The sequence below is a fragment of the Plodia interpunctella genome, chromosome 30 (assembly GCF_027563975.2).
Source record: "Plodia interpunctella isolate USDA-ARS_2022_Savannah chromosome 30, ilPloInte3.2, whole genome shotgun sequence".
NCBI classification, from domain to species: Eukaryota; Metazoa; Arthropoda; class Insecta; order Lepidoptera; family Pyralidae; genus Plodia; species Plodia interpunctella.
In genome coordinates, this window is record NC_071323.1 from 2,469,306 (window position 1) to 2,492,021 (window position 22,716).

A 22,716-nucleotide genomic window follows, 5' to 3' on the forward strand; every position below is an offset into this window, starting at 1 on the left:
TTGTGGCACTTTTGCGGGGGCACAAGTTGCAGAAGGCAACTGGGAAGTGTGGGGTGCCGGCGAGGCAGGAGGCGACCTACGCGAGGGGTTGGTGGCGGCGGCGGCGGCGGCGTAACTAGTGACCGGCGACGTCACGACGACATCCATCTCCTCGAGCGACGGCATGGATAGCGCGGACGAACGAGGGGGTGTGCGCGGAGCGGGTACCGGTGGCGACGCGGGGGAGGCCTTCGAGGGCGGAGAGCGCGGGGCGGGGGTCGGGGGCATCTTCGCCCAAGCCGGGGTCGGAAGTCGCGGCGGCGATACGACGCGGGCCACCTTAAGGGTGGGTTCGTACGCGGGGCCGGTTTTCGACGGCTTAGGGACGGCGGCGGTACTCGCGGAGGATGCGGGCGCGGCGGGCACGGCGGTCGCGGAACGCGAGGCACGGCGCGGGTCGCGCTGCGGCTTCGGCGCGGTAGGGGCGTCCTCGGCGCTGAAAAATTCCTCCCCTCCAGATTGGACAGGGGAGGGAGACGGCGGGGGCTGGGAGGGGGCGCGTCCTGCTACAATCGCCCTCTGTATGAGGGACGCAGCCCCGGGGCTTTTCAGGAATTCCAGAGGGTTGTTCACCCTCTGGGGTCTCAATGGCCGCTTATGGGCCGAGGCGCGCCTAGGCGAAGCAGCGCCCGAAGTGGCCCTCGTAGGCTTCGACGGCGGCGGCATCTCAACCTCTGCGATGCGTAATCACATAGCAGAGGATGACATGCCTAGACCCCCTGGCAGGGCCAACCTCCCAAATAAAAATTTGGTGAGGGTAGTCCCGGAAACAGAGGCCCGCCGACGGCGACGAAAAAGAGGTCTCACTCACCTGGCTTGGTACGACCGAATGCGCTTATCCGGTCGCCTAGTAATAACTCGGCTAGGCAGAGCCCGGGGAACCCTTCGCTTGAAACCGCTTAGGGGCCGGGCCACAGACAGCCAAAGTATACCGACGGACGGTAAGCGCAGACAGCGCAATGGACAAAACGTTCCCCTCCGAACCCCGCACAATCCCAATAACTCGCGCACTGAGGCACGCACGGGCGCACAATAAGTCCGCACACGATTACACACTCACGCACGCACGATATTGCACTGCACTGGGTTCGCACTGTAACTACTGTGGTCCGTGTACACTACCGTCACACATCCAAAGGGAGGAAATGGTGTAGCCAGGGGCATTCATCGTGTCGCAAAATATCAAGATTTTTTATTATATTTACTCGATTGGATCGCAAACGGTGTCAGGGTAAACGAGCGTGTGCACCAATCAGATTCACGCATTCACCGAACGAGAGGGGGGGGGGGGGTGTGTGTGTCAAACCCCCCCCCCCCCCTCCCCACACCTCCAACTACTAGGTACCTTGCTGCCGCCTTAGGTGTGAAATAGGAATGAATGAATATCAAACCAAATGCAAATATGTATAAATCTAATTCTATCTATAATCAATCATCGATCGAGAAAATTTAACGTAGGTACCAGATAATAATATGTCATTAATGAAATGTTAATTACATATCTATCTATATTTCCAGAAGATGTAAATGTGCCGCGCGTATCGACCTGCACCCGAGGCAACGGCGCTGCGTTCAGCGAATTCAAACCGAACGGTAAGTAGAGATAATACCTAATTACCTACACTCCTACCTAAGTGTTACTACTATGTACTTGTATTTAATTTATTTATTGATTGATTGTGATATACTTGTTTCGTATTTATTTATTTATTGTGTCTATATTGATAGTACCTAGTACCTATACCTATCGTGTATGTGTGATAATCAATCAATCAAATAAATAAATAATACGTCATGATGTATGTATGTATACCGGGCCTCGAACTCTTTGTTGTCGTATCAACAGAAACGAACATATACTATTGTTCCTCGAATCATATTGCGGCCCTGAAAAGGGCCTTTTTTCTAAAATCACCATCAGCCATGAGTGACGGCGGCGCAGTGCATCGTCCATCATCACCACCACCACCGGCCGTTGTGCGTCGGCAGCATATATGTAGCGTAACAGCGGCAAGGTACGCAACACGAAACACAACAACAACACGCACGGTGGCGGTGAGGGTGACGAAGGTGTCGTAAATGTTTACGCCTTCTTCTCGGTCTTCTTGGGCAGGAGCACCGCCTGGATGTTGGGCAGTACACCGCCCTGGGCGATTGTGACTCCGGACAGAAGTTTGTTCAACTCCTCGTCGTTGCGGATGGCCAGCTGCAGATGCCTCGGTATGATTCTGGTCTTCTTGTTGTCTCTGGCAGCGTTGCCGGCCAACTCGAGAACCTCAGCGGCCAGGTACTCCATCACGGCGGCGAGGTAAACGGGAGCGCCAGCACCGACTCGCTCGGCATAGTTGCCCTTGCGTAGGAGCCTATGAATACGACCCACGGGGAATTGGAGACCCGCACGGTTCGAGCGGGACTTTGCCTTTCCCTTGACTTTGCCACCTTTACCGCGTCCAGACATAATTGCAAATTCTTTTACAAAATAAAACGAGCGCAAACACAAGACACTAGCGCACTGTAAGTGAGCGAGAGCGAGTTTGATTTAAAAAAAAGGAACACGCGCTTATATAGTTATAAAGAGACACGCCGTGCGCGAAACGTACAATGAACGATGAGTGTAACGTTAATGGGTGGGGGGGAGAACGTCGATGATTTCATCAATGTATCATTTTGACTGTGTTGGTCCGATATTATGATGCACATACATATATATGTTTAAGGATTACATACAGTGCGCGTCTATTATTATTTGTATCTCCTTTTGGCATTCACGGCACATAGTCCGATCCTTTGAGAGGCTTGCGTGGGGATATGTTATTATTATTATTACTATGAAATGGATACAGCCAGCCGGTTACCTATTATAAATGCGTAAGAGTTTGTGAGGATGTAGGTAGGTGTATGATGTGTGTTTGTTACATACACTTAACTCATTCGCGCGATGCAAAATCGAATGGACGATTTGTTATGAGTTACATTTGATACCTAGGTGGTACACAGGCATGGGTAGAATTAGATAGAATATACCTGTAACCAACTGTCTGTTTGTCAGGTACACCTACATCGTCAAGAAACTGTGTTTATAAATAGTTCACAGAATAAATTGTTAGCCCTGAAAAGGGCTTTTTGTTAGGTGGGCCAGGCGAGCCAGCGCGTGCGCGGCGCGCGCTGCGTTTCCCTCCTTCTTTGTGCCGTTGTTGCCGTGTTGGGTGACGGTGGTTGTTTTTCGCCGCGACAATGAACAACAGTCATCAAGCAAACAAACAACATAACACAGAAGAACAGCTGCTGCTGCTGCCGAGACGACGACAGAGCGATTACTTCTTGGAGGCGGGTGTCTTTTTCGCTGCGGCCTTTTTTTGTGTGGCGGCCGCCTTCTTCGGTTTGGGCGCCTTCGGCTTCTTCGTTGGCGGTTTAGCTGTCTTTTTCGCCTTGGGCGCTGCGGCGGCCTTCGCCTTCGCCGGTGCGGCCGCTTTCTTTGCCGCGGCGGGCTTCTTCTTGGCTGCCGCTGCCTTCTTGTCTTTAGCGGCGGAGGATGCCTTGCCCTTGGACGGCGACGAGGCAGACGACGAGGCGGCGCCAGAAGAAGCTCCCTTCTTCGACTTCGATGCGGCGGAGGCCGCTGCGGTGGCTTTCTTGGACTTGGCCGCCGCAGAAGATGCAGATTTCTTCGAACCGGCGGCCGCCGGTTTCTTGGAAGACGCAGATTTCGATTCCAATTTGAACGAGCCGGAAGCTCCTTTACCCTTGGTCTGTATGAGGGCACCGGACTCGACGGCGCTCTTGAGATACTTCCTTATGAACGGCGCCAATTTCTCCGCGTCGACTTTGTATTGGGCCGCGATGTATTTCTTGATCGCTTGAAGTGACGAGCCGCTCCTCTCCTTCAACTCTTTGATGGCATTGTTCACCATCTCCGAAGTTTTGGGATGAGTAGGTTTGGCTTTAGCCTTCTTCACACCACCGGCGGCCGCGCTCGCCTTGGGCTGTTTCTTCGCCGGCGTCGCTGGCGCTGATGCCTCGGATGCTACAGCCGTGTCTGCCATATCTCTGACTGATGATGATAATAATGATAATATAGATAAATTACAACAATACCGACCGGAGAGGCGGTGATGATCGTAAGTAACGTAAACTGAATGTGTTGTATAGTTGCAAGTTTATATCGAACATTTCGCCCGCATCGGAGTTTACCGTAACGCAAACCTATTTGCCGCGAGACGTTTTCTCATACGACATGTTCCAAGTTTTCACTACATAAGTTCAGAATAAATATTTTTTAAACAGTTTTAAGTCGGAGAGAAAAAAGAATTTCACGTTAGAATGAATATTTTTGAGTTCACCCACGACACATGGCAATCGTTGAGGTCGCCCGGCGGCCGGATCGCACCGTAGACGCGTTTATTTTGGCAGTAATATATCGCGAACAGCCCGGGTCGTGTTCAAAAGTGTTATTTCTCTATAAAAGCGGTGATAAAGGGCGTATCGCGTTTGCCCGACGAAAGCGAACATATCGAACTCCCCGAGCGGTAACGTTTCGTCATTATCCATCGATATATAGTACACATTAGAGCCTATCAAATCTAGGGTCGTAAAACAAGAGGCAGCCTAGCAGTCAGTAGCAGCAGAGCGCGGGCGACCAGCGTGTAGCTACCACCTATATAGTATTTGATGAAAAAAAAAAAGATAATATCATACCTATATATGTATTAGTTGCATACAACGACCGTTTCGCCAAATGCAATCGCAATAATACACCTATATAAATAAGACGCAAACTCACGGGGCGGCGATAGTGGTAGTAGAGTTGATACCTATCAATCTTGTCGCATACTTATAAATTTCTCTCTCGTTCGCGTGCCTATTGGGTTGTCTTTTAAAGTCATAGACACATCCTACAGACATATAGGTAGGTAGATAGATACGACAAGAGCATAGCCAACAACATGCGAGTCGGCCGGGTGGGTCCCAGAGAGAGACTCTCGACTGATCTAAGCTCATCGCCAATTATTTATATTTATTGCCTACTAAGTAGGTAAATATTATATTATACCTATACACAACTTGATTACATAGTGTTGTGAATATATATATATATATATACATAGGTAGGTAGGCATCAGAGAGAGGAGAGACCATATCATACCTAGGTGGTAGGTATCGACTGTTCGCATAGTCTTAGAAACGATTTTGAGATAAAAGGAATCATATGCGGCCCTGAAAAGGGCCTTTTTTATTTGTTACAGCGTTGAGTTGCTGTAAAAGTGCGAACGGATGGAAGCAGCAGCGTGCGTGTGTGTGTGTTAAGTTTGTTCGTGACACAACCTAGTGTATTAAACATATCAGTCAGTAGACTGCATAGAATAATACACTACGTTACTCACCACCACTCGCTACTACATCACATCACAAATCTCACACAGATACATGGCACAACGCGTAGAGTAATTGTGTGAGCGTAACTCATCAATCATCAGCTCTAACCGCCGAAACCGTAGAGGGTACGGCCCTGGCGCTTCAGAGCGTATACAACGTCCATAGCGGTGACGGTCTTCCTCTTCGCGTGCTCTGTGTAAGTGACCGCGTCGCGGATCACGTTCTCGAGGAACACCTTGAGCACACCACGCGTCTCCTCGTATATCAAACCGGAGATACGCTTGACACCTCCTCTGCGGGCCAAACGACGGATGGCCGGTTTGGTGATGCCCTGGATGTTATCACGAAGCACCTTCCTGTGACGCTTGGCTCCTCCCTTTCCAAGACCTTTCCCTCCCTTGCCGCGACCGGTCATTTTGTAGTAGTTTGATTGAGATTGACTTCAGCGAAAATCACGAGCTCGCACCGCAACCGATGCTTACAACAGTTACAGCCGGAATGCCTCTCGCAACCGGCTAAATTCTCGTATTTATAAGCGACCGAGCGAGCCGCGAGCGAGTGAGTGGGGAGATACCTATGCATGCGCGATATGCTTTTGGGCTTGCGTTGCGTGCGTACCTACCTACGTACGTACATACAACATACATATACTTATTATATATAATTGAAATAAATAGGTATATTTATTATCTTATTTAATTTTCAACAATTGCATTAATTATTTAATACATAAACAATCTATCCGGTGTCTACTCCTCGTCGAATGTAAACGACGTCTTTTAAATTTATTTAGAATCAATTTTATAAATTTTGACTTTTTCAGATGTTTTTCTATGTATCCAGCTCGAGTACAAGTTTTAATTTTGTTCTATGCTAATCAAATCATGACTTTTAATGGTAGTATGGTAGGCCTATGTAGTGACAGCGTGCAAAATACAAACGCGCCGTCTAATTTAAGAAGAAAAAAATTACATATGTATGTATCTATGTCAGGCAATTGAAAATTATGTACGCTACTATCTATGGATATGTACCTATATAACCAGTTATGTGAACGGTTGAAGAGACTCGCAAAGTGTGTACAGAGAAACAATTATATTATCAGAATCATGTGCGGCCCTGAAAAGGGCCTTTTTGTTCGTCCGTTGTATGGATGAACGATACGGTGGAATATTATTATTTAGTGTCTTACGCTGGTCACCGACTGCCGGCAAGACAGACGGCAGACCACGAACAAACACCATGTAAACACCACACCGCACGCACAACATACATTCACGATGAATTTGTGTATTATATTATTTGGGTGCCTAAGCGCGCTCGCCCCTGATCCTGCGCGCCAGCTGAATGTCCTTTGGCATGATGGTGACGCGTTTGGCGTGGATCGCGCACAGATTGGTGTCTTCGAAGAGGCCTACCAGGTACGCCTCGCTGGCCTCCTGAAGAGCCATAACGGCCGAACTCTGGAAACGAAGATCGGTCTTGAAATCTTGTGCGATCTCACGCACGAGACGCTGGAAGGGCAGCTTGCGGATCAGGAGCTCAGTACTCTTCTGGTAACGACGGATCTCACGGAGTGCTACAGTTCCCGGCCTGTAACGATGGGGTTTCTTGACACCGCCGGTGGCGGGGGCGCTCTTGCGAGCCGCCTTAGTGGCTAGCTGTTTCCTGGGTGCCTTACCACCGGTAGATTTACGGGCCGTTTGCTTGGTACGAGCCATTTCTAACAAATGCAAAGCAAAACAAATGCAGAGAACGAACGACCTCACTCGATTAGCAACCGAACGCGAATGAGGCGAAAATTTCGAGAGCGTGTCTTTATATAGATCGCGCCGCTCGGACGTGCCGCGAGCGCCTGAACTGAATAGGTATGATGGGTATGGGTGAATAGTTGTTTTAAATGAAAATAATAATAATAATAATAAATAAATACATACGTATATATGCACCATAGGTATTTTAATGAAATTCTCTTTGATTTATAGTTGAAGTATAGTTTTTTTTTTCTTTCACAAAACGTATTTATCTTATATAGGTATGTAATAATAAAATAAAAATCTAACTTCTGTTTTTTTTTTCCTCTTTCTCTTATTTATCGCTTAATTATTAAATAGGTATGTATACATATATACCTATTATTTTTTAATCTCTCGTAGTTAATTAACAGTATTATAGATAGTTGTATGTTTACTACCGTACTACCTAATCTGTAAAATTGACATATAGCAGTTAAATAGCAGGAATCATTATGTTATTCGTTTATAAAAGTTACGAGTAGGCATGTATGTATGTATGTATGTATGTGTGTGTGTGTGTGTGCATGTGCGTGCGTATGTGGGCTGCGTTCAGACTATTTGACGTTATCAAGAAACATTTAAAAGCAAACAGAAAGATATTGTGGCCCTGAAAAGGGCCTTTTTCTCATTTCCACCCTTTCCCTTTGAACAGTGGAACAGTTCAAAAAGGCGGCGGTGTGTTCACACTGGCTCACAGTAGTTACGATTTACTTAGAGCTAGTGTATTTGGTGACGGCCTTCGTTCCCTCACTGACGGCGTGCTTGGCCAGCTCGCCGGGCAGCAGCAGCCTCACGGAGGTCTGCACCTCCCGGGACGTGATTGTGGAACGCTTGTTGTAGTGGGCCAAACGGGACGCCTCGGCAGCGATGCGTTCGAAGATGTCATTCACGAACGAGTTCATGATAGACATCGCCTTACTGGATATACCAGTGTCGGGATGAACCTGCTTCAGCACCTTGTAGATGTAGATGGCGTAACTCTCCTTCCTCTTGTGCTTCTTCTTCTTTTTATCAGTCTTGGAGATGTTCTTCTGGGCCTTGCCAGACTTCTTGGCGGCCTTACCACTTGTCTTCGGCGGCATATTTATTTATTTAATTGACAACGGTAACAGCGGTGATACAGACTGGCTCCGGTCGGCAACTGACTGGTTTCGTGTCGCAAAATATCAAGATTTTTTATTATATTTACTCGATTGGATCGCAAACGGTGTCAGGGTAAACGAGCGTGTGCACCAATCAGATTCACGCATTCACCGAACGAGAGGGGGGGGGGGGGTGTGTGTGTCAAACCCCCCCCCCCCCCCTCCCCACACCTCCAACTACTAGGTACCTTGCTGCCGCCTTAGGTGTGAAATAGGAATGAATGAATATCAAACCAAATGCAAATATGTATAAATCTAATTCTATCTATAATCAATCATCGATCGAGAAAATTTAACGTAGGTACCAGATAATAATATGTCATTAATGAAATGTTAATTACATATCTATCTATATTTCCAGAAGATGTAAATGTGCCGCGCGTATCGACCTGCACCCGAGGCAACGGCGCTGCGTTCAGCGAATTCAAACCGAACGGTAAGTAGAGATAATACCTAATTACCTACACTCCTACCTAAGTGTTACTACTATGTACTTGTATTTAATTTATTTATTGATTGATTGTGATATACTTGTTTCGTATTTATTTATTTATTGTGTCTATATTGATAGTACCTAGTACCTATACCTATCGTGTATGTGTGATAATCAATCAATCAAATAAATAAATAATACGTCATGATGTATGTATGTATACCGGGCCTCGAACTCTTTGTTGTCGTATCAACAGAAACGAACATATACTATTGTTCCTCGAATCATATTGCGGCCCTGAAAAGGGCCTTTTTTCTAAAATCACCATCAGCCATGAGTGACGGCGGCGCAGTGCATCGTCCATCATCACCACCACCACCGGCCGTTGTGCGTCGGCAGCATATATGTAGCGTAACAGCGGCAAGGTACGCAACACGAAACACAACAACAACACGCACGGTGGCGGTGAGGGTGACGAAGGTGTCGTAAATGTTTACGCCTTCTTCTCGGTCTTCTTGGGCAGGAGCACCGCCTGGATGTTGGGCAGTACACCGCCCTGGGCGATTGTGACTCCGGACAGAAGTTTGTTCAACTCCTCGTCGTTGCGGATGGCCAGCTGCAGATGCCTCGGTATGATTCTGGTCTTCTTGTTGTCTCTGGCAGCGTTGCCGGCCAACTCGAGAACCTCAGCGGCCAGGTACTCCATCACGGCGGCGAGGTAAACGGGAGCGCCAGCACCGACTCGCTCGGCATAGTTGCCCTTGCGTAGGAGCCTATGAATACGACCCACGGGGAATTGGAGACCCGCACGGTTCGAGCGGGACTTTGCCTTTCCCTTGACTTTGCCACCTTTACCGCGTCCAGACATAATTGCAAATTCTTTTACAAAATAAAACGAGCGCAAACACAAGACACTAGCGCACTGTAAGTGAGCGAGAGCGAGTTTGATTTAAAAAAAAGGAACACGCGCTTATATAGTTATAAAGAGACACGCCGTGCGCGAAACGTACAATGAACGATGAGTGTAACGTTAATGGGTGGGGGGGAGAACGTCGATGATTTCATCAATGTATCATTTTGACTGTGTTGGTCCGATATTATGATGCACATACATATATATGTTTAAGGATTACATACAGTGCGCGTCTATTATTATTTGTATCTCCTTTTGGCATTCACGGCACATAGTCCGATCCTTTGAGAGGCTTGCGTGGGGATATGTTATTATTATTATTACTATGAAATGGATACAGCCAGCCGGTTACCTATTATAAATGCGTAAGAGTTTGTGAGGATGTAGGTAGGTGTATGATGTGTGTTTGTTACATACACTTAACTCATTCGCGCGATGCAAAATCGAATGGACGATTTGTTATGAGTTACATTTGATACCTAGGTGGTACACAGGCATGGGTAGAATTAGATAGAATATACCTGTAACCAACTGTCTGTTTGTCAGGTACACCTACATCGTCAAGAAACTGTGTTTATAAATAGTTCACAGAATAAATTGTTAGCCCTGAAAAGGGCTTTTTGTTAGGTGGGCCAGGCGAGCCAGCGCGTGCGCGGCGCGCGCTGCGTTTCCCTCCTTCTTTGTGCCGTTGTTGCCGTGTTGGGTGACGGTGGTTGTTTTTCGCCGCGACAATGAACAACAGTCATCAAGCAAACAAACAACATAACACAGAAGAACAGCTGCTGCTGCTGCCGAGACGACGACAGAGCGATTACTTCTTGGAGGCGGGTGTCTTTTTCGCTGCGGCCTTTTTTTGTGTGGCGGCCGCCTTCTTCGGTTTGGGCGCCTTCGGCTTCTTCGTTGGCGGTTTAGCTGTCTTTTTCGCCTTGGGCGCTGCGGCGGCCTTCGCCTTCGCCGGTGCGGCCGCTTTCTTTGCCGCGGCGGGCTTCTTCTTGGCTGCCGCTGCCTTCTTGTCTTTAGCGGCGGAGGACGCCTTGCCCTTGGACGGCGACGAGGCAGACGACGAGGCGGCGCCAGAAGAAGCTCCCTTCTTCGACTTCGATGCGGCGGAGGCCGCTGCGGTGGCTTTCTTGGACTTGGCCGCCGCAGAAGATGCAGATTTCTTCGAACCGGCGGCCGCCGGTTTCTTGGAAGACGCAGATTTCGATTCCAATTTGAACGAGCCGGAAGCTCCTTTACCCTTGGTCTGTATGAGGGCACCGGACTCGACGGCGCTCTTGAGATACTTCCTTATGAACGGCGCCAATTTCTCCGCGTCGACTTTGTATTGGGCCGCGATGTATTTCTTGATCGCTTGAAGTGACGAGCCGCTCCTCTCCTTCAACTCTTTGATGGCATTGTTCACCATCTCCGAAGTTTTGGGATGAGTAGGTTTGGCTTTAGCCTTCTTCACACCACCGGCGGCCGCGCTCGCCTTGGGCTGTTTCTTCGCCGGCGTCGCTGGCGCTGATGCCTCGGATGCTACAGCCGTGTCTGCCATATCTCTGACTGATGATGATAATAATGATAATATAGATAAATTACAACAATACCGACCGGAGAGGCGGTGATGATCGTAAGTAACGTAAACTGAATGTGTTGTATAGTTGCAAGTTTATATCGAACATTTCGCCCGCATCGGAGTTTACCGTAACGCAAACCTATTTGCCGCGAGACGTTTTCTCATACGACATGTTCCAAGTTTTCACTACATAAGTTCAGAATAAATATTTTTTAAACAGTTTTAAGTCGGAGAGAAAAAAGAATTTCACGTTAGAATGAATATTTTTGAGTTCACCCACGACACATGGCAATCGTTGAGGTCGCCCGGCGGCCGGATCGCACCGTAGACGCGTTTATTTTGGCAGTAATATATCGCGAACAGCCCGGGTCGTGTTCAAAAGTGTTATTTCTCTATAAAAGCGGTGATAAAGGGCGTATCGCGTTTGCCCGACGAAAGCGAACATATCGAACTCCCCGAGCGGTAACGTTTCGTCATTATCCATCGATATATAGTACACATTAGAGCCTATCAAATCTAGGGTCGTAAAACAAGAGGCAGCCTAGCAGTCAGTAGCAGCAGAGCGCGGGCGACCAGCGTGTAGCTACCACCTATATAGTATTTGATGAAAAAAAAAAAGATAATATCATACCTATATATGTATTAGTTGCATACAAACACATACAACGACCGTTTCGCCAAATGCAATCGCAATAATACACCTATATAAATAAGACGCAAACTCACGGGGCGGCGATAGTGGTAGTAGAGTTGATACCTATCAATCTTGTCGCATACTTATAAATTTCTCTCTCGTTCGCGTGCCTATTGGGTTGTCTTTTAAAGTCATAGACACATCCTACAGACATATAGGTAGGTAGATAGATACGACAAGAGCATAGCCAACAACATGCGAGTCGGCCGGGTGGGTCCCAGAGAGAGACTCTCGACTGATCTAAGCTCATCGCCAATTATTTATATTTATTGCCTACTAAGTAGGTAAATATTATATTATACCTATACACAACTTGATTACATAGTGTTGTGAATATATATATATATATATACATAGGTAGGTAGGCATCAGAGAGAGGAGAGACCATATCATACCTAGGTGGTAGGTATCGACTGTTCGCATAGTCTTAGAAACGATTTTGAGATAAAAGGAATCATATGCGGCCCTGAAAAGGGCCTTTTTTATTTGTTACAGCGTTGAGTTGCTGTAAAAGTGCGAACGGATGGAAGCAGCAGCGTGCGTGTGTGTGTGTTAAGTTTGTTCGTGACACAACCTAGTGTATTAAACATATCAGTCAGTAGACTGCATAGAATAATACACTACGTTACTCACCACCACTCGCTACTACATCACATCACAAATCTCACACAGATACATGGCACAACGCGTAGAGTAATTGTGTGAGCGTAACTCATCAATCATCAGCTCTAACCGCCGAAACCGTAGAGGGTACGGCCCTGGCGCTTCAGAGCGTATACAACGTCCATAGCGGTGACGGTCTTCCTCTTCGCGTGCTCTGTGTAAGTGACCGCGTCGCGGATCACGTTCTCGAGGAACACCTTGAGCACACCACGCGTCTCCTCGTATATCAAACCGGAGATACGCTTGACACCTCCTCTGCGGGCCAAACGACGGATGGCCGGTTTGGTGATGCCCTGGATGTTATCACGAAGCACCTTCCTGTGACGCTTGGCTCCTCCCTTTCCAAGACCTTTCCCTCCCTTGCCGCGACCGGTCATTTTGTAGTAGTTTGATTGAGATTGACTTCAGCGAAAATCACGAGCTCGCACCGCAACCGATGCTTACAACAGTTACAGCCGGAATGCCTCTCGCAACCGGCTAAATTCTCGTATTTATAAGCGACCGAGCGAGCCGCGAGCGAGTGAGTGGGGAGATACCTATGCATGCGCGATATGCTTTTGGGCTTGCGTTGCGTGCGTACCTACCTACGTACGTACATACAACATACATATACTTATTATATATAATTGAAATAAATAGGTATATTTATTATCTTATTTAATTTTCAACAATTGCATTAATTATTTAATACATAAACAATCTATCCGGTGTCTACTCCTCGTCGAATGTAAACGACGTCTTTTAAATTTATTTAGAATCAATTTTATAAATTTTGACTTTTTCAGATGTTTTTCTATGTATCCAGCTCGAGTACAAGTTTTAATTTTGTTCTATGCTAATCAAATCATGACTTTTAATGGTAGTATGGTAGGCCTATGTAGTGACAGCGTGCAAAATACAAACGCGCCGTCTAATTTAAGAAGAAAAAAATTACATATGTATGTATCTATGTCAGGCAATTGAAAATTATGTACGCTACTATCTATGGATATGTACCTATATAACCAGTTATGTGAACGGTTGAAGAGACTCGCAAAGTGTGTACAGAGAAACAATTATATTATCAGAATCATGTGCGGCCCTGAAAAGGGCCTTTTTGTTCGTCCGTTGTATGGATGAACGATACGGTGGAATATTATTATTTAGTGTCTTACGCTGGTCACCGACTGCCGGCAAGACAGACGGCAGACCACGAACAAACACCATGTAAACACCACACCGCACGCACAACATACATTCACGATGAATTTGTGTATTATATTATTTGGGTGCCTAAGCGCGCTCGCCCCTGATCCTGCGCGCCAGCTGAATGTCCTTTGGCATGATGGTGACGCGTTTGGCGTGGATCGCGCACAGATTGGTGTCTTCGAAGAGGCCTACCAGGTACGCCTCGCTGGCCTCCTGAAGAGCCATAACGGCCGAACTCTGGAAACGAAGATCGGTCTTGAAATCTTGTGCGATCTCACGCACGAGACGCTGGAAGGGCAGCTTGCGGATCAGGAGCTCAGTACTCTTCTGGTAACGACGGATCTCACGGAGTGCTACAGTTCCCGGCCTGTAACGATGGGGTTTCTTGACACCGCCGGTGGCGGGGGCGCTCTTGCGAGCCGCCTTAGTGGCTAGCTGTTTCCTGGGTGCCTTACCACCGGTAGATTTACGGGCCGTTTGCTTGGTACGAGCCATTTCTAACAAATGCAAAGCAAAACAAATGCAGAGAACGAACGACCTCACTCGATTAGCAACCGAACGCGAATGAGGCGAAAATTTCGAGAGCGTGTCTTTATATAGATCGCGCCGCTCGGACGTGCCGCGAGCGCCTGAACTGAATAGGTATGATGGGTATGGGTGAATAGTTGTTTTAAATGAAAATAATAATAATAATAATAAATAAATACATACGTATATATGCACCATAGGTATTTTAATGAAATTCTCTTTGATTTATAGTTGAAGTATAGTTTTTTTTTTCTTTCACAAAACGTATTTATCTTATATAGGTATGTAATAATAAAATAAAAATCTAACTTCTGTTTTTTTTTTCCTCTTTCTCTTATTTATCGCTTAATTATTAAATAGGTATGTATACATATATACCTATTATTTTTTAATCTCTCGTAGTTAATTAACAGTATTATAGATAGTTGTATGTTTACTACCGTACTACCTAATCTGTAAAATTGACATATAGCAGTTAAATAGCAGGAATCATTATGTTATTCGTTTATAAAAGTTACGAGTAGGCATGTATGTATGTATGTATGTATGTGTGTGTGTGTGTGTGCATGTGCGTGCGTATGTGGGCTGCGTTCAGACTATTTGACGTTATCAAGAAACATTTAAAAGCAAACAGAAAGATATTGTGGCCCTGAAAAGGGCCTTTTTCTCATTTCCACCCTTTCCCTTTGAACAGTGGAACAGTTCAAAAAGGCGGCGGTGTGTTCACACTGGCTCACAGTAGTTACGATTTACTTAGAGCTAGTGTATTTGGTGACGGCCTTCGTTCCCTCACTGACGGCGTGCTTGGCCAGCTCGCCGGGCAGCAGCAGCCTCACGGAGGTCTGCACCTCCCGGGACGTGATTGTGGAACGCTTGTTGTAGTGGGCCAAACGGGACGCCTCGGCAGCGATGCGTTCGAAGATGTCATTCACGAACGAGTTCATGATAGACATCGCCTTACTGGATATACCAGTGTCGGGATGAACCTGCTTCAGCACCTTGTAGATGTAGATGGCGTAACTCTCCTTCCTCTTGTGCTTCTTCTTCTTTTTATCAGTCTTGGAGATGTTCTTCTGGGCCTTGCCAGACTTCTTGGCGGCCTTACCACTTGTCTTCGGCGGCATATTTATTTATTTAATTGACAACGGTAACAGCGGTGATACAGACTGGCTCCGGTCGGCAACTGACTGGTTTCGTGTCGCAAAATATCAAGATTTTTTATTATATTTACTCGATTGGATCGCAAACGGTGTCAGGGTAAACGAGCGTGTGCACCAATCAGATTCACGCATTCACCGAACGAGAGGGGGGGGGGGGGTGTGTGTGTCAAACCCCCCCCCCCCCCCTCCCCACACCTCCAACTACTAGGTACCTTGCTGCCGCCTTAGGTGTGAAATAGGAATGAATGAATATCAAACCAAATGCAAATATGTATAAATCTAATTCTATCTATAATCAATCATCGATCGAGAAAATTTAACGTAGGTACCAGATAATAATATGTCATTAATGAAATGTTAATTACATATCTATCTATATTTCCAGAAGATGTAAATGTGCCGCGCGTATCGACCTGCACCCGAGGCAACGGCGCTGCGTTCAGCGAATTCAAACCGAACGGTAAGTAGAGATAATACCTAATTACCTACACTCCTACCTAAGTGTTACTACTATGTACTTGTATTTAATTTATTTATTGATTGATTGTGATATACTTGTTTCGTATTTATTTATTTATTGTGTCTATATTGATAGTACCTAGTACCTATACCTATCGTGTATGTGTGATAATCAATCAATCAAATAAATAAATAATACGTCATGATGTATGTATGTATACCGGGCCTCGAACTCTTTGTTGTCGTATCAACAGAAACGAACATATACTATTGTTCCTCGAATCATATTGCGGCCCTGAAAAGGGCCTTTTTTCTAAAATCACCATCAGCCATGAGTGACGGCGGCGCAGTGCATCGTCCATCATCACCACCACCACCGGCCGTTGTGCGTCGGCAGCATATATGTAGCGTAACAGCGGCAAGGTACGCAACACGAAACACAACAACAACACGCACGGTGGCGGTGAGGGTGACGAAGGTGTCGTAAATGTTTACGCCTTCTTCTCGGTCTTCTTGGGCAGGAGCACCGCCTGGATGTTGGGCAGTACACCGCCCTGGGCGATTGTGACTCCGGACAGAAGTTTGTTCAACTCCTCGTCGTTGCGGATGGCCAGCTGCAGATGCCTCGGTATGATTCTGGTCTTCTTGTTGTCTCTGGCAGCGTTGCCGGCCAACTCGAGAACCTCAGCGGCCAGGTACTCCATCACGGCGGCGAGGTAAACGGGAGCGCCAGCACCGACTCGCTCGGCATAGTTGCCCTTGCGTAGGAGCCTATGAATACGACCCACGGGGAATTGGAGACCCGCACGGTTCGAGCGGGACTTTGCCTTTCCCTTGACTTTGCCACCTTTACCGCGTCCAGACATAATTGCAAATTCTTTTACAAAATAAAACGAGCGCAAACACAAGACACTAGCGCACTGTAAGTGAGCGAGAGCGAGTTTGATTTAAAAAAAAGGAATCGTGGGCTTTCGTCTCATTCCGGTAAGGGGATGGGGAATCAGTGACGAGGCAACGGCCTCTTTACTGAGGTGTCGGTCGCTGTCTGTCAAAACAGACAGGTCGTTGGGTTGGGAAAGTGCCACAAGAATGGGGTCTGTCCTACTACCTATCTCAGGTCGCGATATCCGCTCAAGCCGGGAAGGGCCGGCGAGCTATCTCAGCGGGCGGGATAAGAAGAGACAAACCTATGTAATGGGGGGGTCACTGGGGGTCTGTTATGAGGTCTCTAGGGAACTGCTTAGAGTCGGGAGGACGGGCGTGGTACGGGGCCAACTCCTGTATGTGTGGCAGGGTCGACTCGTCTACACGCTTAAGTAGCCTCCTCGTTAGATGCCTAATATGGGCATCTAGGCTTTCCATCTGCAATCCTTTTTGGATCGTAGAGTTCCTCACGTAACGGGGGGCTTTCGTGATGACTCGGAGTGAAATCGATTGTTGGGCCTCCAGCTGATTTTTGCGCGTCTGGTTAGTGAGCGCGTACCACGCTGGAGCGGCGTATGTCAGTCGGGGCCGTATGTATGTTTTATACACACCGAGTTTCACTTTTAAGGGGAGAACTGAGTTTAAGACGGGACGCAAAACGGCTCGGGCAGCACGAGTAGAGTTGATAACGGCGTTAACTTGATCCTTCATCGTCAGGCGCCGATCGATTTGGACGCCCAGGTATTTAACCGGGCTAGTCCAAGCGATCTCTTGGTCCTGTAGACGGAGAGGAGGAGGCAGAGCGGTGCGGCTTACCACAATGGCTTGCGTTTTAGCTACATTGATCGACAGCCTCCAGCGGGATAACCATTCGGGGAGGGCATCGAGGGTTCTCTGGACTACCTTGGCGGCATGTATCGGACTGAGTGACGAAGCGTAGTACGCTGCGTCGTCGGCATACAGGGCTAGGTGAGAACCTTTTTCTAAAGGGATGTCATCGGTGTATCGCGCGTAGAGTACGGGAGAGAGGCAACTGCCTTGGGGAACGCCGGCCTCTATGGTGCGTACTGTAGAGGTGGCGTCTTCGACTGCTACTTGGAACTGTCTGTCTACGAGGAAGTTGGCCACGGTCTTGACGATTCGACGGGGAGTCGTAGAGGTGGACAATTTGTAGATCAGACCTGGGTGCCAGACACGGTCGAACGCTCCTTCCATGTCGAGAAAAACACCTACGGTTTTTTCCCCTTTATTGAAGGCTGTCGTCATATGGTGTAGTACCCTTGTGAGTTGGAGCGTGGTGGAGTGCTCGGCTCGAAAGCCGAATTGCTCGTTTCTGGGGGTCAAGTGAGGTGTGAGATGTAGTAATAACAATTTCTCGAACACCTTGGAGATGGTAGCGAGTAGCGTAATGGGGCGGTAACTCCCTGGATTCAAGACATTTTTGTGGGGCTTGGGAAGCATGATGACACGACCTAGTTTCCAAATGGAGGGGTAGTGGCCCGTGCGCAAGACTCCGTTATAGAGTCGCGTCAGAACTGCGATTGCTCGCGGAGGGAAGTGTCGCAGGGCTTCGTTGGGGATGCCATCGGGGCCTGGGGCTTTGCGTAGCTTCGTTTTCTTGACCATCCTAAGGACTTGACCCGGGGTAAAGACTATGGGGTCTTCGTCCGGGGGAATGGGACGACGGAAGTACTCGTCCAGGAGCTTCTGGATGTCTTCAGCTTGCTGAGGGTCATCAGAGGGGTTCGGTTTGAATCGCTGCTCTAAGTTATCCGCGAAGATTTCCGCTCTATCTTCCGCTCTGTACCGGGGGGTACCGTCGGAGGCGTTGAGGGGGCGAATAGGCTGAGGCTTATTGGAAACTTGCCTGCAGAGCCTGTGAATAGACGTCCAGTCGTCACTCGCCGACTCCATGGTCCGTAGCCAAGACTCGGAAGCCTCTGTTTCCAGAGCTTTCGCAATCTTTGCTGACATAGAGTTCACTCGAGTTTTGAGGGATTGGCATCTGGTTCGTTGCCAGCGTTTTCGCAGGGTTCTCTTTTCGGCTATCATCTCTAGAATGTAGAGGGGGGTAGGGCGTCTCTTGGGGGTACTAACGGTGTCAGAAGTAGCTTGTTTTAGGGCCTCTTGTGTTATTTCACAGATGTGGGAAGCTAACTGCTCTACGTCAGCCGCATTGCTGACCGGTGTCGAAGAGAGGTGCTGCTCTACATACGTGCTGAACTTAGCCCACTCAATTCGGGGTTTGGGGGGAGGGGTTGGCTTGGCAGTGTGGGACTCATCCACTGTTACGAGGACAGGCTGATGGTCGGAGTCCATGTTGTCGTTGAGCACTTCGGTGGTAACCTTTGACGCTGAAATGCCTTTGTACAGCGTGAGATCGATTACGTCCGGTAAGTAGGCGGCGGCTCCGGGGTAGTGAGTCGGTACTTCCGCGCCTCTCACCTCGTAACCCACTCTTTCAGAGTCGTCAAAGAGGCGGCGTCCATTTGGGCATATACGCGAGGAGTTCCAGGCGGTGTGTTTGCAGTTAAAGTCGCCGGCTACGATCGTTGGAAGGGACGAGTCCAGTAGGAGATGGATATCGGCCACTTTTAATTGATCGTTCGGTGGTTTATAAAGTGCGAACACACGAGTCGGAGTAGAGTCAATACATATCTCAACGCCTAGTGCGTAGATAGACTGAAGTTGCGCGCGTGGTATCGGTTGATGGATAATTTTCCTCTTGACCAAAACGGCGAGGCCTCTGTAAGCTGCGCCGTGGTCGGAGACTGCATCAAAACGATAGACATGATAATTTGGGAACTTCAGCTGATCCGATGCTCGCAAATGCGTTTCTGAGATCAGAATGATATCGGCGTTATGCTCGGTTACCAATGATTTCAGAAGGCTGCGTCTGACTTTGTTAAGTCCGTTGGCATTCCAGTGGATGATTTTAAGGGGTTTGTCACACACTGTTGGGCAGTAGTGAGGCCATTCCTCTGAGCACTATGGGGACGATGTCCTGGTCGGCTTGGTACGCAACCAGGATCTCGACTAGAAGGTCGATGACCGGCTGGACGTTCATCCTTCCCGTCTTGGTAGCGTCCTTTGCCTGTTCGGGACGTTGGGGCTCGGGTTGCTGAGGGGGGGTGGCCTTTCTAGGGGCGGGCTTCGGTTTGCCTCCTACAGCTGTGGGGCGCGGTTTGAGGGCGGGCTGCTCTGCCTGGGGCTGGGGTTGTTCGACTGGGGGGGAGCCCTTGGCTTTCCTACCTCGTCGCCTACGGCGCTTCGGTTTATCCGTGCGCTCAGTGGGGGCATTGGCCTCTGCCATGAGGGAGGTGGGCATCGTTTCTGCGGCGGGGGTTGTTGCAGCTTTTGGGGGGCGGCTGGGGGCGGCGGTCAGGAGGACCGTACCTGCCTTCTTATTGCGCATCTCCTTACGGAATACGGGGCAGGACACGTTGTTTGCCGTGTGCGAGCCCTTGCAGTTGGCGCAAGTTGCCGGTTCCTCTAGCGGGCGGGGGCATTCTCTAGCGAAATGCTCTTCGCCGCAGCGGACACAGGCGGGGCGGCGGTGGCAGTTGTGGGAGCTGTGCCGAAACTGCTGGCATCGGTGGCATTGGGCGGGGCCTTTTTTGCCACGCCAGGCTTCAATGGTGATCCCCGGCATGCATAGAAGTTCGCTGACTTCATAAATGGCGGGGATGGTCTCAGCATTCCGTTGGAGCTGCGCGAAAAATATGCAGCGCGAAAAATATAAAAAAAAGGAACACGCGCTTATATAGTTATAAAGAGACACGCCGTGCGCGAAACGTACAATGAACGATGAGTGTAACGTTAATGGGTGGGGGGGAGAACGTCGATGATTTCATCAATGTATCATTTTGACTGTGTTGGTCCGATATTATGATGCACATACATATATATGTTTAAGGATTACATACAGTGCGCGTCTATTATTATTTGTATCTCCTTTTGGCATTCACGGCACATAGTCCGATCCTTTGAGAGGCTTGCGTGGGGATATGTTATTATTATTATTACTATGAAATGGATACAGCCAGCCGGTTACCTATTATAAATGCGTAAGAGTTTGTGAGGATGTAGGTAGGTGTATGATGTGTGTTTGTTACATACACTTAACTCATTCGCGCGATGCAAAATCGAATGGACGATTTGTTATGAGTTACATTTGATACCTAGGTGGTACACAGGCATGGGTAGAATTAGATAGAATATACCTGTAACCAACTGTCTGTTTGTCAGGTACACCTACATCGTCAAGAAACTGTGTTTATAAATAGTTCACAGAATAAATTGTTAGCCCTGAAAAGGGCTTTTTGTTAGGTGGGCCAGGCGAGCCAGCGCGTGCGCGGCGCGCGCTGCGTTTCCCTCCTTCTTTGTGCCGTTGTTGCCGTGTTGGGTGACGGTGGTTGTTTTTCGCCGCGACAATGAACAACAGTCATCAAGCAAACAAACAACATAACACAGAAGAACAGCTGCTGCTGCTGCCGAGACGACGACAGAGCGATTACTTCTTGGAGGCGGGTGTCTTTTTCGCTGCGGCCTTTTTTTGTGTGGCGGCCGCCTTCTTCGGTTTGGGCGCCTTCGGCTTCTTCGTTGGCGGTTTAGCTGTCTTTTTCGCCTTGGGCGCTGCGGCGGCCTTCGCCTTCGCCGGTGCGGCCGCTTTCTTTGCCGCGGCGGGCTTCTTCTTGGCTGCCGCTGCCTTCTTGTCTTTAGCGGCGGAGGACGCCTTGCCCTTGGACGGCGACGAGGCAGACGACGAGGCGGCGCCAGAAGAAGCTCCCTTCTTCGACTTCGATGCGGCGGAGGCCGCTGCGGTGGCTTTCTTGGACTTGGCCGCCGCAGAAGATGCAGATTTCTTCGAACCGGCGGCCGCCGGTTTCTTGGAAGACGCAGATTTCGATTCCAATTTGAACGAGCCGGAAGCTCCTTTACCCTTGGTCTGTATGAGGGCACCGGACTCGACGGCGCTCTTGAGATACTTCCTTATGAACGGCGCCAATTTCTCCGCGTCGACTTTGTATTGGGCCGCGATGTATTTCTTGATCGCTTGAAGTGACGAGCCGCTCCTCTCCTTCAACTCTTTGATGGCATTGTTCACCATCTCCGAAGTTTTGGGATGAGTAGGTTTGGCTTTAGCCTTCTTCACACCACCGGCGGCCGCGCTCGCCTTGGGCTGTTTCTTCGCCGGCGTCGCTGGCGCTGATGCCTCGGATGCTACAGCCGTGTCTGCCATATCTCTGACTGATGATGATAATAATGATAATATAGATAAATTACAACAATACCGACCGGAGAGGCGGTGATGATCGTAAGTAACGTAAACTGAATGTGTTGTATAGTTGCAAGTTTATATCGAACATTTCGCCCGCATCGGAGTTTACCGTAACGCAAACCTATTTGCCGCGAGACGTTTTCTCATACGACATGTTCCAAGTTTTCACTACATAAGTTCAGAATAAATATTTTTTAAACAGTTTTAAGTCGGAGAGAAAAAAGAATTTCACGTTAGAATGAATATTTTTGAGTTCACCCACGACACATGGCAATCGTTGAGGTCGCCCGGCGGCCGGATCGCACCGTAGACGCGTTTATTTTGGCAGTAATATATCGCGAACAGCCCGGGTCGTGTTCAAAAGTGTTATTTCTCTATAAAAGCGGTGATAAAGGGCGTATCGCGTTTGCCCGACGAAAGCGAACATATCGAACTCCCCGAGCGGTAACGTTTCGTCATTATCCATCGATATATAGTACACATTAGAGCCTATCAAATCTAGGGTCGTAAAACAAGAGGCAGCCTAGCAGTCAGTAGCAGCAGAGCGCGGGCGACCAGCGTG

At 48.3% G+C, this 22,716-nt stretch overlaps 11 protein-coding genes across 11 annotated transcripts; all 11 read right to left on the reverse strand.

Moving 5' to 3' along the window:
• Positions 1-1,735: 1,735 nt before the first annotated feature.
• Positions 1,736-2,544, reverse strand: LOC128682597 (histone H2A). The gene has a single exon (XM_053767410.2). It carries the CDS (start codon positions 2,495-2,497, stop codon positions 2,123-2,125), a length of 375 nt encoding a protein of 124 aa, XP_053623385.1. The 5' UTR covers positions 2,498-2,544; the 3' UTR covers positions 1,736-2,122.
• An 809-nt stretch (positions 2,545-3,353) lies between these two features.
• Positions 3,354-4,298, reverse strand: LOC128682596 (histone H1B-like). The gene has a single exon (XM_053767409.2). The coding sequence runs from the start codon at positions 4,080-4,082 to the stop codon at positions 3,354-3,356; it is 729 nt and encodes a 242-aa protein (XP_053623384.1). The 5' UTR covers positions 4,083-4,298.
• Positions 4,299-5,154: 856 nt separating this feature from the next.
• On the reverse strand, positions 5,155-5,923 carry LOC135310031 (histone H4). Its single transcript, XM_064436964.1, has one exon. The coding sequence runs from the start codon at positions 5,825-5,827 to the stop codon at positions 5,516-5,518; it is 312 nt and encodes a 103-aa protein (XP_064293034.1). The 5' UTR covers positions 5,828-5,923; the 3' UTR covers positions 5,155-5,515.
• Positions 5,924-6,149: 226 nt separating this feature from the next.
• LOC128682405 (uncharacterized) lies at positions 6,150-14,370 on the reverse strand. Its single transcript, XM_064436944.1, has 2 exons — positions 13,890-14,370; positions 6,150-7,382 (listed from the first exon to the last, which is right to left on the reverse strand). The coding sequence occupies exons 1-2, from the start codon at positions 14,295-14,297 to the stop codon at positions 6,723-6,725; spliced, it is 1,068 nt and encodes a 355-aa protein (XP_064293014.1). The 5' UTR covers positions 14,298-14,370; the 3' UTR covers positions 6,150-6,722.
• Positions 7,494-8,372, reverse strand: LOC128682404 (histone H2B). Its single transcript, XM_053767059.2, has one exon. The coding sequence runs from the start codon at positions 8,288-8,290 to the stop codon at positions 7,916-7,918; it is 375 nt and encodes a 124-aa protein (XP_053623034.1). The 5' UTR covers positions 8,291-8,372; the 3' UTR covers positions 7,494-7,915.
• On the reverse strand, positions 8,890-9,698 carry LOC128682401 (histone H2A). The gene has a single exon (XM_053767055.2). It carries the CDS (start codon positions 9,649-9,651, stop codon positions 9,277-9,279), a length of 375 nt encoding a protein of 124 aa, XP_053623030.1. The 5' UTR covers positions 9,652-9,698; the 3' UTR covers positions 8,890-9,276.
• On the reverse strand, positions 10,508-11,319 carry LOC128682400 (histone H1B-like). Its single transcript, XM_053767054.2, has one exon. It carries the CDS (start codon positions 11,234-11,236, stop codon positions 10,508-10,510), a length of 729 nt encoding a protein of 242 aa, XP_053623029.1. The 5' UTR covers positions 11,237-11,319.
• On the reverse strand, positions 12,319-13,087 carry LOC135310030 (histone H4). The gene has a single exon (XM_064436963.1). It carries the CDS (start codon positions 12,989-12,991, stop codon positions 12,680-12,682), a length of 312 nt encoding a protein of 103 aa, XP_064293033.1. The 5' UTR covers positions 12,992-13,087; the 3' UTR covers positions 12,319-12,679.
• Positions 14,371-14,657: 287 nt separating the features above from the next.
• On the reverse strand, positions 14,658-15,536 carry LOC128682403 (histone H2B). Its single transcript, XM_053767057.2, has one exon. It carries the CDS (start codon positions 15,452-15,454, stop codon positions 15,080-15,082), a length of 375 nt encoding a protein of 124 aa, XP_053623032.1. The 5' UTR covers positions 15,455-15,536; the 3' UTR covers positions 14,658-15,079.
• A 517-nt stretch (positions 15,537-16,053) lies between these two features.
• LOC128682402 (histone H2A) lies at positions 16,054-16,900 on the reverse strand. The gene has a single exon (XM_053767056.2). The coding sequence runs from the start codon at positions 16,813-16,815 to the stop codon at positions 16,441-16,443; it is 375 nt and encodes a 124-aa protein (XP_053623031.1). The 5' UTR covers positions 16,816-16,900; the 3' UTR covers positions 16,054-16,440.
• A 3,735-nt stretch (positions 16,901-20,635) lies between these two features.
• On the reverse strand, positions 20,636-22,331 carry LOC128682521 (histone H1B-like). Its single transcript, XM_053767264.2, has one exon. It carries the CDS (start codon positions 22,113-22,115, stop codon positions 21,387-21,389), a length of 729 nt encoding a protein of 242 aa, XP_053623239.1. The 5' UTR covers positions 22,116-22,331; the 3' UTR covers positions 20,636-21,386.
• Positions 22,332-22,716: the final 385 nt, after the last annotated feature.

Excerpts from the sequence above, each read along its gene's own strand:
- LOC128682400 (XM_053767054.2), bottom strand. The coding sequence starts at position 11,236 with ATGGCAGACACGGCTGTAGCATCCGAGGCATCAGCGCCAGCGACGCCG.
- LOC128682404 (XM_053767059.2), bottom strand. The coding sequence starts at position 8,290 with ATGCCGCCGAAGACAAGTGGTAAGGCCGCCAAGAAGTCTGGCAAGGCC.
- LOC128682403 (XM_053767057.2), bottom strand. The coding sequence starts at position 15,454 with ATGCCGCCGAAGACAAGTGGTAAGGCCGCCAAGAAGTCTGGCAAGGCC.
- LOC128682597 (XM_053767410.2), bottom strand. The coding sequence starts at position 2,497 with ATGTCTGGACGCGGTAAAGGTGGCAAAGTCAAGGGAAAGGCAAAGTCC.
- LOC128682401 (XM_053767055.2), bottom strand. The coding sequence starts at position 9,651 with ATGTCTGGACGCGGTAAAGGTGGCAAAGTCAAGGGAAAGGCAAAGTCC.
- LOC128682596 (XM_053767409.2), bottom strand. The coding sequence starts at position 4,082 with ATGGCAGACACGGCTGTAGCATCCGAGGCATCAGCGCCAGCGACGCCG.
- LOC135310030 (XM_064436963.1), bottom strand. The coding sequence starts at position 12,991 with ATGACCGGTCGCGGCAAGGGAGGGAAAGGTCTTGGAAAGGGAGGAGCC.
- LOC128682405 (XM_064436944.1), bottom strand. The coding sequence starts at position 14,297 with ATGGCTCGTACCAAGCAAACGGCCCGTAAATCTACCGGTGGTAAGGCA. Across the intron at positions 7,383-13,889 it reads GGATCAGGGGCGAGCGCGCT|AATTTCATTAAAATACCTAT; the intron begins TAGGCACCCAAA and ends TAAATCAAAGAG.
- LOC128682521 (XM_053767264.2), bottom strand. The coding sequence starts at position 22,115 with ATGGCAGACACGGCTGTAGCATCCGAGGCATCAGCGCCAGCGACGCCG.
- LOC128682402 (XM_053767056.2), bottom strand. The coding sequence starts at position 16,815 with ATGTCTGGACGCGGTAAAGGTGGCAAAGTCAAGGGAAAGGCAAAGTCC.
- LOC135310031 (XM_064436964.1), bottom strand. The coding sequence starts at position 5,827 with ATGACCGGTCGCGGCAAGGGAGGGAAAGGTCTTGGAAAGGGAGGAGCC.